Below are 15703 nucleotides of genomic sequence, written 5' to 3' on the forward strand. Positions count from 1 at the left end.
GTTGTTTCAAGTGTTTGGCAAGCTCCTCCTCCATCTCATCTGTGAATATTCTCTTTGCCTCAGCTACTGCACCCCAGGCTACTGATTTTACTTTCCCTTTCTCTTTTTTCTTTATGAATCTTTTGAGGGTTGTCCTATAAATATTTCTATCCCTTCGAGCTTTTCTTAAGGACTTCTTTCCTTGCATGACCTCAGCTGCTGCACTCTCCATCACTGCGAGGGGTGTTTGGCCACAGGTTGTCTTTCTGGTGTAGTTTCTTGGCATGATGGCTTTTCTAAAATGTTTATGATATTAAAAATAAAACATATATAATGTAATATAACACTAAAATATGTTTAAGACTAAACTTAACTTGTGCCACAATTTTTGAAAAACATCTCATCAATTCAGGCTAATCTTCAGCTAGCATCAATCACATGGTTTTATATGTTGGAAGTTCATCAACATGTATGATATCATTTTTTCTACCTGAATCAATTTGTTTTGACACAACAGTTGAGTTCAAAGCAAGAAAATTTACTTTTACATTTACATTTACAAATTTTTGTGAAAAAACATACTTATCACAGCACCTGCACCAACTTATCCTTCATTGCAAGGGGGGAATGGGAGGGGCTTTTAAACATAATAATCACATGACCACAAATGTGTTCTATGTTTTCATTTACTGAAAATTCTGCAAAACTATTCCTTTAAGCCAGATGATTAAAACTGTGTGTCCTGTGTTTGGCAGGAGCTGACCAAACCAACTCTTAAGCAGCATGGAACGGGTGATACAAACTCCAAATGGTTAAAGAGAAATAAATGAGTTTGCTATTTAAAAAACTATAGTCAGGTACTCAAATGGAAACCATACACGGTATAAAAGATGGACGATGCACATTTGGAGCCAGAGTCTGCGCAGTAGTGATCAGGGGATAGCGCCGCAGTGGTGAGGTCTCGTTGATACATGCTTCAATCACAAGTCAGTCTGTCAATCATGGTGTTTCACCTGATATATCAAATAACTAATTCTAAATTGACATGTGTATACATAAATCCCCCACCCTTTTATTAAATACATGTTTGTGTTCTATTTCTTGTTTCAAAGTGTACACGGAGGTACGGAAATTATTTTAATTTTTTGTTTTGTCCTTAATAATTGGGGATATATTTTTGTTTTAATGTGTTTGCTTTCATTATGTGAGGTACAAGTTACAAAATAGTTCTAAGTGGAAGCACGGGCAATAGCGAACTAGAAACATTGTGACCCTATCCATAAGCCATAACACTCGCCTGAGCAGCAGAAATACTCTACTGCACCTCTCTTTCCTATCTGTATTCAAGGAGGTGGTCTTTCTGCTCTTTATGAGAACAACTGTGGCTCATGGGAGAGAGCTGGTCCTCCTCTAACGAGAAGGTCGGCAGTTTGATCCCTGTTTCCCCAATTCCACATGCTGAAATGTCCATGGTCAAAATATGGAACCCGTAATGCCCCTGACGGCTGTGGAGTGTAAGAATGATGTGTGATGAGAGAAAGAGCTGCACATAGACGTACAGTAGGAGTGTGTGCATGTGAATTGGTGGAAGGCAAAACTGGAGTGCAAAACTCCTGAGTGGTCTTTATAAATACAGACTATTTACTCTATTCACATTTTATGTTATCCCTCAAATCCCTGCCCTCTCACATGCAGATTTATTCTGTTCCAGCTCAGAACTGATTGTTCATCTGCTCAGATACACAGCTGCTGCAGGTTAATAAACAAAAGATATTATTAACTCAAAGGTTGCACTTGGATCTACACAGTAATCCTGGCTCAAAGTTTGAGATCATAGGACAGTAGCATTTAGCCTCAGAATGAAAACAGCACGGCAGTTTCCACATGCAACAATCACAGGTTGTCCCTGTGTTAAAAAAAGATGCCAAAGCAAGTATAAAAATATTATGTTTTACTGTTTAATGGCTTACAGTCATTGTTTCCTTTCCAATGTGGACATAGAGGTACAAAAACATCTTGATTAACCGAGTGAGTCCTTCGTCTTTACATCCTAGATTCTGATTTAAAGGACTTCAAAAATTCTTTAGGTTGAGGATTCGGAGCGACAGCTGTGTTTCCGCAGGAGAAAGGAGGGGGTGTGTCTGTAGGATGGTCACTGTGATTGGTCACGCAGCTTCCCACTCAGGTCCTGCAGCACTGCGATGAGTCGCTCCAGAGCAGCAACGTCATCCTGCAAATCGCCGTGGATCTGACCTGTGGCCACATCTGTGTGCATTTGCTGAAGAACAAAACAGAACGAAGCGTTGAAACAATTAAGTACCATTGCCGACATTATTATTTTACTTGTTAACAGCGGATGAAACACAATAGTGAAAACATAATACTGCTGTGTAAGAAATTCAGAGGTACTACTATGAATATTTGTGTGGCATAATCAGAGTGCTGCTGCTGCCGCTGTTCATTTATATTTTCTTCCATCTTGAGTGGAAACTGTGACATTTTTGAGGTATTGAGACTATTCGAAGATAAAGTGTATAATAAGAATGGATTATTTAAATTTGTATATTTTAGAAATGTGATCAAACAGGACATTTTATAGTAGTAAATAAGAAGCTCTCAGTGCTCTCTGCTGGACAAACCATGTAAAAGCAATATTTTTTAAATTACCTCAAACATATATTTTTTATGCAGAAGTTGGTGCAAACCTGGATAAATTGTATATTTTTGGGATTGTTAAAGCAAAAAGCATCAAAAAGACATTAAATTCTTCAAATGTAAACACCCCTGTTTTGTTTTTAGCCACAAGTGTTCACATTCTGGATCGAAGAATTTTCACAAACTCTTCCTTTCAGATCACTTTAGGGTGAGATATTTTTAGACTGACCTGCACACACAGCAGTTCAAGTTTTCTACGTAAATAATGTTGACGTTCAGAGTGCTGTGGGGCTGCTTAAAACGTTTCATCTGGGCAGGTCTCTTTCTCGGCTGATAGTTACAGTTCACACGTCATGTTTATGTTCATGTTCATGTTTTCTGGTTTGTATCACAGGAATGTGCTCCCTTGAGGAATTCGTCAACCTGATTGACTTGCCAGATGCTTGTGAATCGTCATGTCTACCATTTGTCTTGATGGACATGGAACCTTGTGTCAACATGCATTCTGACATCACCAGCTGTATTTGACCTTGTGCTGTTCCTGCTGACGCCACATTCCAGCTGCTGATAGCGTCTCACTGAGAGAAGATATCAAGTCTAGGAGGTTTTAAAACCAAGGAGCACCCACATGATTTATTTTCCATTTAATATTTGTCCAGAACAAAACAAAACTGCAGAGCCTCCACTCACACAGATGGATAAAACGAGGCAAGAGACTGTTGAACATAAAAGGAATATTAAAGTATTCTCAAATATACATCTTAAATTTCTCATCTATGGACCAAAGGGATGCACATTACATAAGTGACCATGCGAGAGTCTGACATGCTACAAACAGCAATGTACTGGAAAATGCTGGACTTGATCGAACTTATTTAACCCACGCTTCCAAAAAAGGTCTAAGAATATTTAAAATATGAAATAAAATGTTTGAAAGTGTTCAGACTCAATCAGGAGGAAAGCAGCAGAAAAAAAGCAGCATTGTCTGCATGTGCCCTGCACTCTTCAGCAGCTGAGACATAGAGAGGACATTCTGGTTGATCAAACTGAACCTTAGCTTTGGTGGCCAAACTCCGCAGGCTCAGACGGGTTGAGGAGAGCATCGGAAGAGCTTCTGTTGGAATCGTCTTCATCTTACTGCAGCTGATGGTCACTAAGACACCAGGAGATTCAGAAAAGGAACCTTTGTGATTTAATTTGTTCTGGATTTGTAACTGATAGTAGAATCATGTAAAAGAGGAAACCTCTTAATGTGTTGATAATGTAAATTGAAATCCACTGTTCTGTACTTCATTGTTCTGTGCCAAAAATAAAAAGCTAAATATTACCTGGTAATACAAGAACACTAAAAGCTTATTAGAGATACAGTAACTACAGTAGGCATATTTATCACAAGTCACTATAATCTTCTTTTCCACGACTTTTAAGGGGGAAATATTGTTCTTTTAACTCCTCCACATTAAATTGTTGAAGTTTTAGGTAACTCAGTAAAACATTGCGTACAAATTAAAATAATTCTTACACTTAAATATATGAGCCATGCTGATCAGGTATCAAACATACAGAAATGCTCTGAAAGGGTTTGTTGAAATTATTATTAATCGATTATACAATAAAATATTTTGCAACTATTTTGAAAATCAATTAATCAACAAAAATGTCAAACATTAATTTAATATAGTTAAAGTATGTGACCCGAGGTTGGTATACACTTTATATCATACACCATACATAATGCTGTGTTCTCTCCAACAATTCAACCTTAGTTTCATCAGTTCACTAAACCTTTTCCAAGTAATACTGCAGAGCTCTGTGTTACTAACATGTGCCTCCGCAAGATTCCAGAAACAATAATGATAGCTCTGTGTAGCAGGAGCTGTTCGGAGGTCATGTCCCTGCAGTGTTAGCCTCATCCATCTGCCTGTTTCACAGGTCAGCTATCTCTCCGTCACATAGAAGGTGTTTCAGGTTTCCTCCCACTCCCTCCTCGCTGACAGTGCAGCCCGTTTCTGCAGTTGCTGTGACTGTAAAGGTCAACCTGCTGAGATTGATGAAGGCCCTTCTGCTCTGCTTTATCTATCCTTTGCTTTCTTTTCATTTGTTTGGGTACAGCACCCACACCCATGGTGGGGTCAGTGAAGCGGAGTAGAATGTGAAGTCCACAGTGGAGGTTGGGAAACTTACACATTTATCACTTTACACTTAAACATCGCTGTGGAATGTTGACATATTACTAATAAATTAAGACTGGACCTGCTAGCAGTGAGGTACAAGGAGTTTTTATCTGACATTGATGATGATCAATTTTCACGCCACTATGGGAGAGCATTTAGGCGATGGGAAACACGGCACAGAAACCCGACATCATAGTAATAATTTTACATCTCTAAACATACATACTCTGGTGATATTCTGTTTTTCTTCCTGAGTATTCTGTGTGTGTTGTCTTTATGTGTCAGACAGCTATAATGTTGTCTGTAAAAAAACACTGTTGCACTGGGTAACATATTCCTTCATTACCTTACATACACTTTTATGCAAACCACCCTAAATACACTTTCCTATTTCCCCAATTGTCACTAGAGCAATGAATGTGGGAAGATCTGCTGCTGTAAATGGATGCAAGTTGTGTGTACAGCAAGATGGTTCTTTCACCTTCTCCCATGTCAATGGCTCTTTTCATCACCTCCTTGAAGAGACAAGGATCTTTCTCCCAACCACCAGCCTGAACCTCACAGCGATGAGCCTTGGACAAGAACTGCAGAGCCTGTAAAATTACCACAGAAACACCAGAATCGCTGAAACTGACATTTAGCTGCATTTGTCATTTCTGTGTGACTTTCCTCATTTTCACTCTGTGCTTTTGCCCCAGAGTTGTGAAACTCATTGTATCCTATTTATGTGATCGTGCAGGTCAAAATGCTTGTGAGTAAATAGATTTACTCACAAGAGCATCATCTAACATTTTTCATTGTCTTCAGAGAATTTGCAATTCACATCTACTTGCATCTCTTTATTGACTTTGTATGGCTTCCGTTATGATACTGACCTTTTCGTTGTCCTCTGGTTTTGAGCTATGGCCGTTGCCATACACTAGAGCATACTGCCTCCATATCTCAGCATCCTGGCTATGGCGGGAAGTGACCCGACCCAGGAGCTCCTTCAGTTTGGGCTGGTATGTTGCTGCCTCTACCCCTTGGTTGTCTGTCAGATTCTCAACTACTGCTCTTACCAATATCTGTAGGATCTGCCACACAGAAGAAGTAAAACAGAGAAAACATCAATATCAGATTTATATTGAAACATAAATTTGTTAAATGTGATGTCAGGGGCTGGACTTCTTTACCAAATACAATCCTTCCCATTTATGGTAAATGTGGTTTAGACTATTGAGACTACCCAGTAAAAACATGTACATCAACAGGTGCAGAGAATGCAACTTATACAGTGCCTTGCATAAGTATTCACCCCCTTTGGACTTTTCTACATTTTGTCATGGTATAACCACAGATTAAAATTTATTTCATCGTGAGTTTATGTAATGGACCAACACAAAATAGTGCATCATTTGGAAGTGGGGGGAAATATTACATGGATTTCACAATTATTTACAAATAAAAATCTGAAAAGTTTTGAGTGCATATGTATTCACCCCCTTTACTGTGAAACCCCTAACAAAGATCTGGTGCGACCAATTGCATTCACAAGTCACATTTGCAAGTCACATAATTAGTAAATAGGGTCCACCTGTCTGCAATTTAATCTCAGTATAAATACACCTGTTCTGTGACGGACTCAGAGTTTGTTGGAGATCATTACTGAACAAACAGCATCATGAAGACCAAGGAGCTCACCAAACAGGTCAGGGATAAAGTTGTGGAGAAATATGAAGCAGGGTTAGGTTATAAAAAAATATCCAGTGCTTTGAACATCTCTCTGAGCACCATAAAATCCATCATAAGAAAAGGGAAAGAATATGGCACAACCGCAAACCTACCAAGAGGAGGCCGTCCACCCAAACTGAAGAGTCGGACAAGGAGAAAATTAATCAGAGAAGCAACCAGGAGGCCCATGGTTACTCTGGAGGAGTTGCAGAGATCCACAGCTGAGGTGGGAGAATCTGTCCACAGGACAACTATTAGTCGTCTACTCCACAAATCTGGCCTTTATGGAAGAGTGGCAAGAAGAAAGCCATTGTTGAAAGGGATCCATAAAAAATCCCGTTTGGAGTTTGCCAGAAGCCATGTGGGAGACACAGCAAACATGTGGAAGAAGGTGCTCTGGTCAGATGAGACCAAAATTGAAATTTTTGGCCTCAATGCAAAACGCTATGTGTGGCAAAAACCCAACACTGCACAACACCCATCACCCTGAGCACACCATCCCAACAGTGAAACATGGTGGTGGTAGCATCATGCTGTGGGGATGCTTCTCTTCAGCAGGTACAGGGAAACTGGTCAGAATAGAGGGAAAGATGGATGGAGCCAAATACAGGGAAATCCTTGAAGAAAATCTGATGCAGTCTGCAAAAGACTTGAGACTGGGGCGGAGGTTCATCTTCCAGCAGGACAATGACCCTAAACATACAGCCAGAGCTACAAAGGAATGGTTTGGATTAAAGAATGTTAATGTCTTAAAATGGCCCAGTCCCAGACCTCAATCCAATAGAGAATCTATGGCAAGACTTGAAGATTGCGGTTCACAGACGGTCTCCATCCAATCTGACTGAGCTTCATCTTTTTTGCCAAGAAGAATGGACAAACCTTTCCATCTCTAGATGTGCAAAGCTGGTAGAGACATACCCCAAAAGACTTGCAGCTGTAATTGCAGCGAAAGGGGGTTCTACCAAGTATTGACACAGGGGGGTGAATACTTATGCACCCAACAGATGTCAACTTTTTTGTTCTCATTATTGTTTGTGTCACAATAAAAATTTATTTTGCACCTCCAAAGTACTATGCATGTTTTGTTGATCAAACGGGAAAAAGTTTATTTAAGTCTATTTGAATTCCAGTTAGTAACAGTACATAATGGGAAAAAGTCCAAGGGGGGTGAATACTTATGCAAGGCACTGTATGCCAAGGACTGAACTGTATGCTCGTCACCAAAATGCACAAAGCTAAAGCAATAAGGACCAATGTCCTGCTTTCTGCCTGCCTATATGGTAAAACTTTATGGACGTTTTGATGGTCCGACAGCCCACCAATGTGGGGGGAGGGGGGGGAGAGAGAGAGAGAGAGCCCTACAATGAAGAAAAAACAAATCTTTGTGTTTTTATTAAAGTAATGGATCATTATGAAACTGTTGCGGGACAAATTCGTCTATGACTAGTTGCCATGGTATAGGTGATTAATGGGAAACACTGCTATCAATTCTACAGCATCTTTGGTGCTCAGTGTTATTCTGAATTCTGACAGCAATCAGTCAGATTCCCCTCTCAATCCTTCTCTTCATTTCTCAGTTTTAAACTTTGTCATGATTAAAAAACAATGCAAATCGATTTTCGGTTTAAGAGACAAGATTCTTGGAAATCACTGTAATCACTTTGGATTTTGAGATATTTTAGATTTGAATGCACAGCAAGTATAAGTTCTACCCACAGATTCTTAGACAATGTTGAGTTCAGTAGAATGAGCTGAAGACTCGTAGAGCTGCAGGACATTTTTATTCAGAATTTGGTGATATTCAGTGCAATTTATTCTTCCCTTCAGTGAAATATAAAAAACTGTTCATTTATTAGCAGCAGAGTCTCACATATTTGTGACTTGTCAATAAATATGTAAAAAAACAACTTCCTCCCTATGCTAAAAGGAAAAATCTTTTCGAAGTAACTTTCCTGCAAAATATATAAGCTGCTGTCATAGAAGCTTATAAGTGTTTGTTACTTGTTGACTTGTCAGCACGAACAAGCCAATTAAAGAGTAAGTCCAAACCTTTGCTTTTAACTGTATATTTTATGATGTTTAAACAGGACAGTGGGAGCAAATTTAATAATGTGTAAATTACTGATATTTTTTATTTGATTAAATATGATTCTAATGAATTCAATGGGTGAAAAGGATGTTTTGCCAATAAAAATCATAGAATGTACAATCAAAATTATTATAAACGAGCTTAACTACTGATGAGCAGTTCAAATTGGATGCACCTTGATCAACCGTCATTTCCTTGAGCTTCAGTATTACCTCATGTTTGCCTGTATGTTTGCTCACCTCTCTGCCTGCTACAGTATGCTCACCACATCACAACCATCCATCACCAGTTCATCTCCACCAGTCTCCCACTTTACTCAGCCCGTGCCTCATCAGTCTGTACCCAACTCATTCCCCTGCCTACTGGCCGTCATCCAGCCTCACTTTCAGCTCAGCCTTCTCTAAGTCCATCCTGCAAACTGCCATTCCCTCTTTGCCCTCAGAATGCACCTGCCAGAACCCTGATCTCCCCAATAAATCTTCACTTTATCACAATAGCCCCCATTTTGAACTGTTTGTTCTTTCTACACTGTGTCAGAGTTGTATTGGATTAATGTTAATGCAACAGAATATTACATTAAGAGCCTCCAAGTGGTAAAAGAGCCAAAGGATATGGAGCGAGTTTACCACCGACTGTGAACTTCAGATCAGCATTATTTTTGATTAACTACAGCTGAAATTGTAAAAAATACAAGTTTAATAATTAAGGAATATTGTGGCAAGACAAGGAAAGGCAGAGACGCAGGTACTGTTTACTGTGGTTTATTCAGTAGCAAGGAAGAACTGGCACATGTTCCCCATACGGGAAGTATATATAGCTACAGCCTCTAACATTACCCATCAACCCACTGGGTGAGAGGACACACCCCTGAGTGCACGCCACAATATAAATAATTAAAGGAAGGTGGTTTTAAACACAATAACACAAACATGGTAAGACTAATTTGCTAATTACATTCAAATGTATCAACTTTATCCAAAGCAACTTACAACTGAGGGGAAACACAGAGTACAATGTGCTGAATTTGTTCAATATATCGAAGTGCAGGAGATCAGTGCACAGTTAGTTAGGCTTGTTAGGGTGTTAAAGGTGTTAAACGAAAAGTCCTCTGTGATAAGGAGTTTTCAAGAGGGTTCTGAAGATAGAGAGAGATTCCAGGGTAAACATATATGCAGTCTGGACTGTAGAGTGCAGTGATGGCAGTGCCACACTACGGCGGAACAAAGTGTCTGATGCCAAACAGCCTGTGTAATCAAGGTTGAATAGATGTTTGAAGTGCCAGAAGTTCCTGTAGGCAAGAATTAAATATTTGAATTGGATTCTGAACCAGTAGGGTATTATAGTAGTCACGATGAAAGATTAACATGGCCTGTACCAAGAGTTGAGTGGCATATTGGGTCTGGTAACTAAATTTGCTACACAAGACACCAGGGTTTCTCATGACCTTGGCTGGAGAGACAGATAAGGAGTTCATTTGAATGTTTATGTTGTGATGGAGAGTTCGCTTAGCTGGGATGAATTCAGTCTTGGAGATTTTTAGCTGAAGAAGACATTTCGTTATCTTTGTGGATATATCAGAGACGAGCAGAGATATGTGGCGTGTGTCATCTGGTGCGTATGACAAAATGGCTGTTGTCTGTGTAGTAGTGATATGAGAAGCCATGTTAGTGGATATTGGACCCAAGGAAGTAGTGTATGTGAGTATATCTCAGGATGACCTACCTTGTCAGCCCATCACCTCCCCCCTTAGAAACATTATTTGCCCCTTTAATTGAGTTCTGGCTGAGATCAGCTATCTAGTTCTCCACCTCCCACAAGTAACTAATGAAACTTCAGTCTGGAATCTTTGGTGTGTGCTGCAGTGACAATAAGATAAATCATCTGAATCTGTAACCTCAGGGTAGACATCCTGAAAGATGCTGCACAGAAGTTTTGATATAATCCACATCAGATAACACCTCAGCATACAGGGGGCCAGGGGTCTCATTTATAACCGTTGCGTACGCACAAAACGGGGCCTGAAACGTGCGTACGCCACTTCTAACGCAAACGTTGGGATTTATAAAAATAATCTTGACGGGGAAACCAGCGTATTAATATACAAACTCTGACCCAGGCATGCGGATGTTTTGGAGACGGGAAAGTGGCGAAGCAGACTTGAGGTGGTGAACTTAAGCAGATTATTGATCTAATTCATAATTTACATTAAAACCTAAACTTCTTAGTTTTGCTCGCGCGACATATCTGCTCCACATGAGCCTTTTAATTTAAAAAATATATAAAACAACTTAAAGCAAATTACGTTCAGATTCTATTTAACAGCCGAGTTATGGAGCCGAGTCATTAATGGTTTTTAATAATATCTTCTATCACTGTGCGTTTATCATAAAAATCACTGCAGTGAACGTAACTGAGCCATCAGGCGCACAGAGCGCACAGGAGATCACTTACAAGAAATGAAGAAACTTTCCAAATAATATTCCAGAGTGGAGGCAAGGATCCACTGGTGTGAGGGAATCGGTCCGATGCTCTAAATAAATAAATACTGCCTTGACAGTGGTGCGGGGTTCTGTTTGATGTGTGCATGCGAATGGAAGGACGAGAAGGAAGCAAGGTTTTAGCGATTTTTGATCTCACACATTGTGTTATCTACAGCAGCGGCAGAGTATCAGTGTATTTTCTTTATTAGTGACATCACTGCTGTCCCATAAAGTCGTTCTCCACCTCACGAACAAACACCTCGATGTCAGTGTAGGGAAGTTTCAATTCCTCTCTCAACGCTTGATGCCGTGACTCCGTCAGGACTCACTGTGGTCACTGTGATTTATAAAGCGAACATTGCGCTCAGGTGTGCGTGCGCACGGTTTTATAAATCGGAACTTTCTTTTGTGTATGCCATTTCCGGCTTTTGTACGTAAGTACACTTTTAGTATGAATCCTACGCACGCTTTTATAAATGAGACCCCTGAACAGGCTTTTCATTGATGCTTCAGGCCATGGATTTCCTAAGCATTTGAGACCAAAGGCACTGTTACAAAGACCAACACACAAATTAATGTCATCATATGAATAATACCGGCCTCTGACGTCAGTCCATTTCAAATGTCGCTTAAATACGACTTTTTTGTACATGAGTCCCTATGCTGTCCATCACTGTGGTGAAAGTGACACTTTAAGATGCAAACTGAATAGATGACTCAGATCCAGTTAGGGTGTGAAATTAAGAACAGTAATAACCCCTCGGCTGAGAAAAAAGAAGAATAACACAAATGCCAGGCCAGAATTTGCAATGAAGCTCATTTTGAAGTTCACTTTTAGAACACAACCATGGACAATACAAAAAACTCACCTGTTCTTTCTGAAGAGACGGTTGGTTCACTGCCTATACAGAGTGGGAGTGAATTGTGCTAATACAATTCCTGTGAAGGCACAAAGCTGAACCACGAGACCCTCAGCTCCTTTGAAATCTATCAGCCAGTCAAGTCAGTTTGGTCACCAGCCCTCTACAAATTCCATCAGAGAGCAATTCATGGTGGTCCCTGCCACTATCCTTCCTTCACTGACTGGCACCACCATTTATGCAAAACACCATTTGAAGGTGTGAGATGAATATTCATATAAATAGAAGGATAAAAATGGAACATTCACTTGAGAGACTTTACTTATGTGATGTCTTGAGGTGAAGTTTTGACAGATTCGTTTCAGTGAGAGAAGAAGAGATGTATTAAAAGTAGTAGAACACACTTCTATCCCATTCAGACATCATGGGTTAAACCTACAGGGGTCTGCATGAATGGGTCAACCCAACCAAACAGCCTCTAAGACTCCTTTTGATCAGGTTCGAACACCACCTCAATGTTTAAAATTACACTCAGCAGCAAATTAAAAATAGCCTGCATGGAAAAAAAAACGTCTTATCAAATGATCATTCAACTGTAGGTCCAACGAACATGTCATTTAAGGAAAAAATCTCAATCATGCTCAAATTGGTGGAAGGATTGGGCCAAACACAAACCCATTCACTCGTGAAGCGGATACAGATAAGGGGGGTGTATCAATGCTTTGTTTCCTACTTTCTTTGATATTGCAACAATAATTATGACATATGAATAGAAGTGTGCTGTTTTGTGCAGAAATCAAACAATTCCACCACCAAATTCTAGTGTGACAGGGCCCCTATTTGCAATAGTTTGTCTGAGTCACTTGGGGACAGACTACAATTGCTTTGTTGGAGGAGTTAAAGCAGTAGGGAGGTGGAAAACCGTCAAACTCCATTTTTTAAGATTTGTACTTTGAGCATTGGAGGCTGCTACTGGTCTATTCTACTTTATATTTTGTAGCCTTGCGAACAAGATAAATGAACATGCAAATGTAGAAATTTTCCACAAGGTTAGAAATGGGCTTTTTCAAAGTTAAATGCTCAAAACTACAAGACTTAAATTATTACAGGGCTGAAGGGGAGAATGAATTATCCTGAAAATCCCACTGTTGGCTGTTTTTCCCTATTTAGGCAGAGCTGATGGTAATCTTTTAATTTTGGTGGGTGTGCAATTACTGAGACATGACTGAGGGAGGATTTTCTTGCAGTTGTTGTAATGACTCTGCATTTGTGACCGCAATGAAAAAGTTTAATTGGCACAACAGGAAAGTTGGTTTCTTTGCTGGGCTTAACGTATAATAAAAAGTGACCTATTTTGCCTCTCAAAAAGCTGTAACATTAACTAAAAGCATCTTCACCAGTTTTGTCTTTCCACAGCCATAAGGAGGAGGAAAGCAGAAGGTGCTTCCAGCCTTTGTTTGAGTGTGATGTCCAAAAGAAGCTACAAATGTACCAGGTTTCAGCCTTTTAAAATTCAAAGAAAGATTTAGAGCTTCCTCTACTAATTGTCTATGAAAATTACTCTCTAAATGACTAATTAAAAACTGTAATAGAAAGTAGCTAAAACCAGTTATACTCATATAGAGAACAAAAAATGAATGAATATGAAATGAAAGAATATAGAAATGCTGAGATTTATACACAAACAGATCTATTTTTATTTCATGGGGCTTTCAAGTAGAGTTCTTACTTGGATGTCCTTGTAGTTTTCCCTGAGTTCCATCAAACGGTGGTAGGCTTTGATGCCTTCTGCAAAATCCCCAATGTCAATGCACACAGCGATGAAGTTCTCCCAGATCTGCCAGTGTTCGTAGTTACACTTCAGGGATTCCTTCAGCGTACGAAAGGCTTTGTCTCTGCCGATGAGGGAGACAGGAAGAAACAATGAGGGAAAGAAAAATTGAAAGCCGATACTTAGCAGTAAAAGGAAACACTAAACACAGTGATTTAATGTTCCAATCGGAGTAACAGTTTTAACTGTAATGAACAGTTATTGGGATTGGTTGTTGAAAAGATACAATGCTGCTGCTGCTTCTTCAATCACACACATACACCCAGGGACGCACGCACAGATACACACAAACACACAAACACACACCCCTTTTCAGGTTTAAAAGTGCTTACCAGGTTTTAAGAAAAGCTTTTCCTACTTTGGTTTTTTAATTTCAGGCCTGAAAGCACATGAGTCTGATGTGAGAAAAGGCTCAGAGACACTCTGATGTTTTACTGGATACCATTTTACCACTGTAGCCTCTCCAGAGCATTCACTACAACAGCACGCCCCGTCTGAACATGACTTTCCACACACCAGAGCCATTAAGAATGAAAATTGGTTTCAATAGGGAACAGCGTCTGAGCGGGTTGTGGTGGCGTAACAGTGTGGGGAATATTCACTAGATCTGACTAGTTCTGATGTCAGCGACCACATGCAGATGGTGGTTTCATAATTTGTTGTATACAATATTAATTCATGGTTCCATCCTAACTAGGGCGTATGGTCCTCCCATCTTCTAATGCAGTGGTTCTCAACCTTTTTTCAGTGATGTACCCCCTTTGAAAAAAAAATTCAGCCGAGTACCTCCTAACCAGTGCAAAGCATTTTTGGTTGAAAGAAAGATATAAAACACAGTGCTGTGCCATTAGTGTCTGATTTATTAGTCTTGGTAACTAGACACTTTCAAATTTAAAACTCCATCAATGTCCATAACATTGCTAATTTGTAGTGTTTTATCCTTAACTATATGGAAATAAAAATACATTAAAAAAACTATAGAAAGCTCCTAAGTTCTCAAACTGAACTCATGAACTTTCTTTGGCACTTGTCCCTCCTTATTTTCAGCAGCATTGCCGCTTCAACCCTGACTCCATTGTTTGAGTTTTCAAGGCGGCAGTGATGACAGGTGATGACAGGTGCAGGGTTCCCACGCTTGCCTTGAAAAAAAATTCCATGCTACCTCTTGATTTTCCAGGTACCATATTAAGTGATGATCTATAGGCCGCTGAAGCTTTCCGCCCCCATCCGCGCCCCCCTCCCCTCACACACACAACCCCCTAGGACACCTGACTACTTACTTGATTTAAAAGATGTGCCAGTCAAGTCTACATTGTAAATGCTTAGAGATTATGTCTTATTGATATATCAATGCATGAAATAATGCAACAAGCTGTAGATGAACAACAATTTATTGAACGGGGCCTTTAAGACACATGAGCACTGGGATTGATATATGTTCTCTCTTCCACTCCTCTCCTATCTCATCCTGTCCTCTTCTCTCCACACCTCCCCTCTCGTGTCCGCTCCTGTCTTCTCTTCCTACTCTTCTCAACTCCTCTCCACTCTTCTCCCTTTTCCTCTGTCATCCTCTACTCTCGTATCCTCCTCTCTTCTTCTCCTCTTTCATCTTCTCCCCTCTTCTCTTCCTCATCCTGAATCTGCAGCGTGTCATTGTCACTCACTCCTGTAATGCATCACACATTTGAGATTATGAGTCTTACGTAGAAGGGGTAGTATGCCTAATCTTACTCTGTAAAAGCTTTTGTAAATCAAACTAATGAACCTAAAAGGGAAAACATAAGGCTGGTTCCCCTGTGGTTCCTCAGTACAGCAACCTCACCAGTAAGCTTAGCTTAACGGTATAGATGTATAGAATCAGTCTGGTCATGATCAATGATTTTTCAAAAATGTCTCACCCCAAATGTTCCTATTTAGTAGTATCA

At 39.8% G+C, this 15703-nt stretch overlaps 1 protein-coding gene across 1 annotated transcript in view; it reads right to left on the reverse strand.

Moving 5' to 3' along the window:
• Positions 1 to 1915: 1915 nt before the first annotated feature.
• Positions 1916 to 15703, reverse strand: part of ttc27 (tetratricopeptide repeat domain 27) — a 72756-nt gene continuing 58968 nt past the window's right edge. Inside the window, exons 16-20 of the mRNA XM_053436178.1 lie at positions 13677 to 13842; positions 5684 to 5881; positions 5290 to 5401; positions 3687 to 3787; positions 1916 to 2257 (exon numbers count right to left, since the gene is read on the reverse strand). Of these exons, the coding sequence (XP_053292153.1) occupies positions 2132 to 2257; positions 3687 to 3787; positions 5290 to 5401; positions 5684 to 5881; positions 13677 to 13842 (703 nt within the window). The 3' untranslated portion in view covers positions 1916 to 2131. The remainder of the gene's footprint in view (positions 2258 to 3686; positions 3788 to 5289; positions 5402 to 5683; positions 5882 to 13676; positions 13843 to 15703) is intronic.

This window comes from Pleuronectes platessa, chromosome 12 (assembly GCF_947347685.1).
Source record: "Pleuronectes platessa chromosome 12, fPlePla1.1, whole genome shotgun sequence".
In the NCBI taxonomy this organism is placed as follows: Eukaryota; Metazoa; Chordata; class Actinopteri; order Pleuronectiformes; family Pleuronectidae; genus Pleuronectes; species Pleuronectes platessa.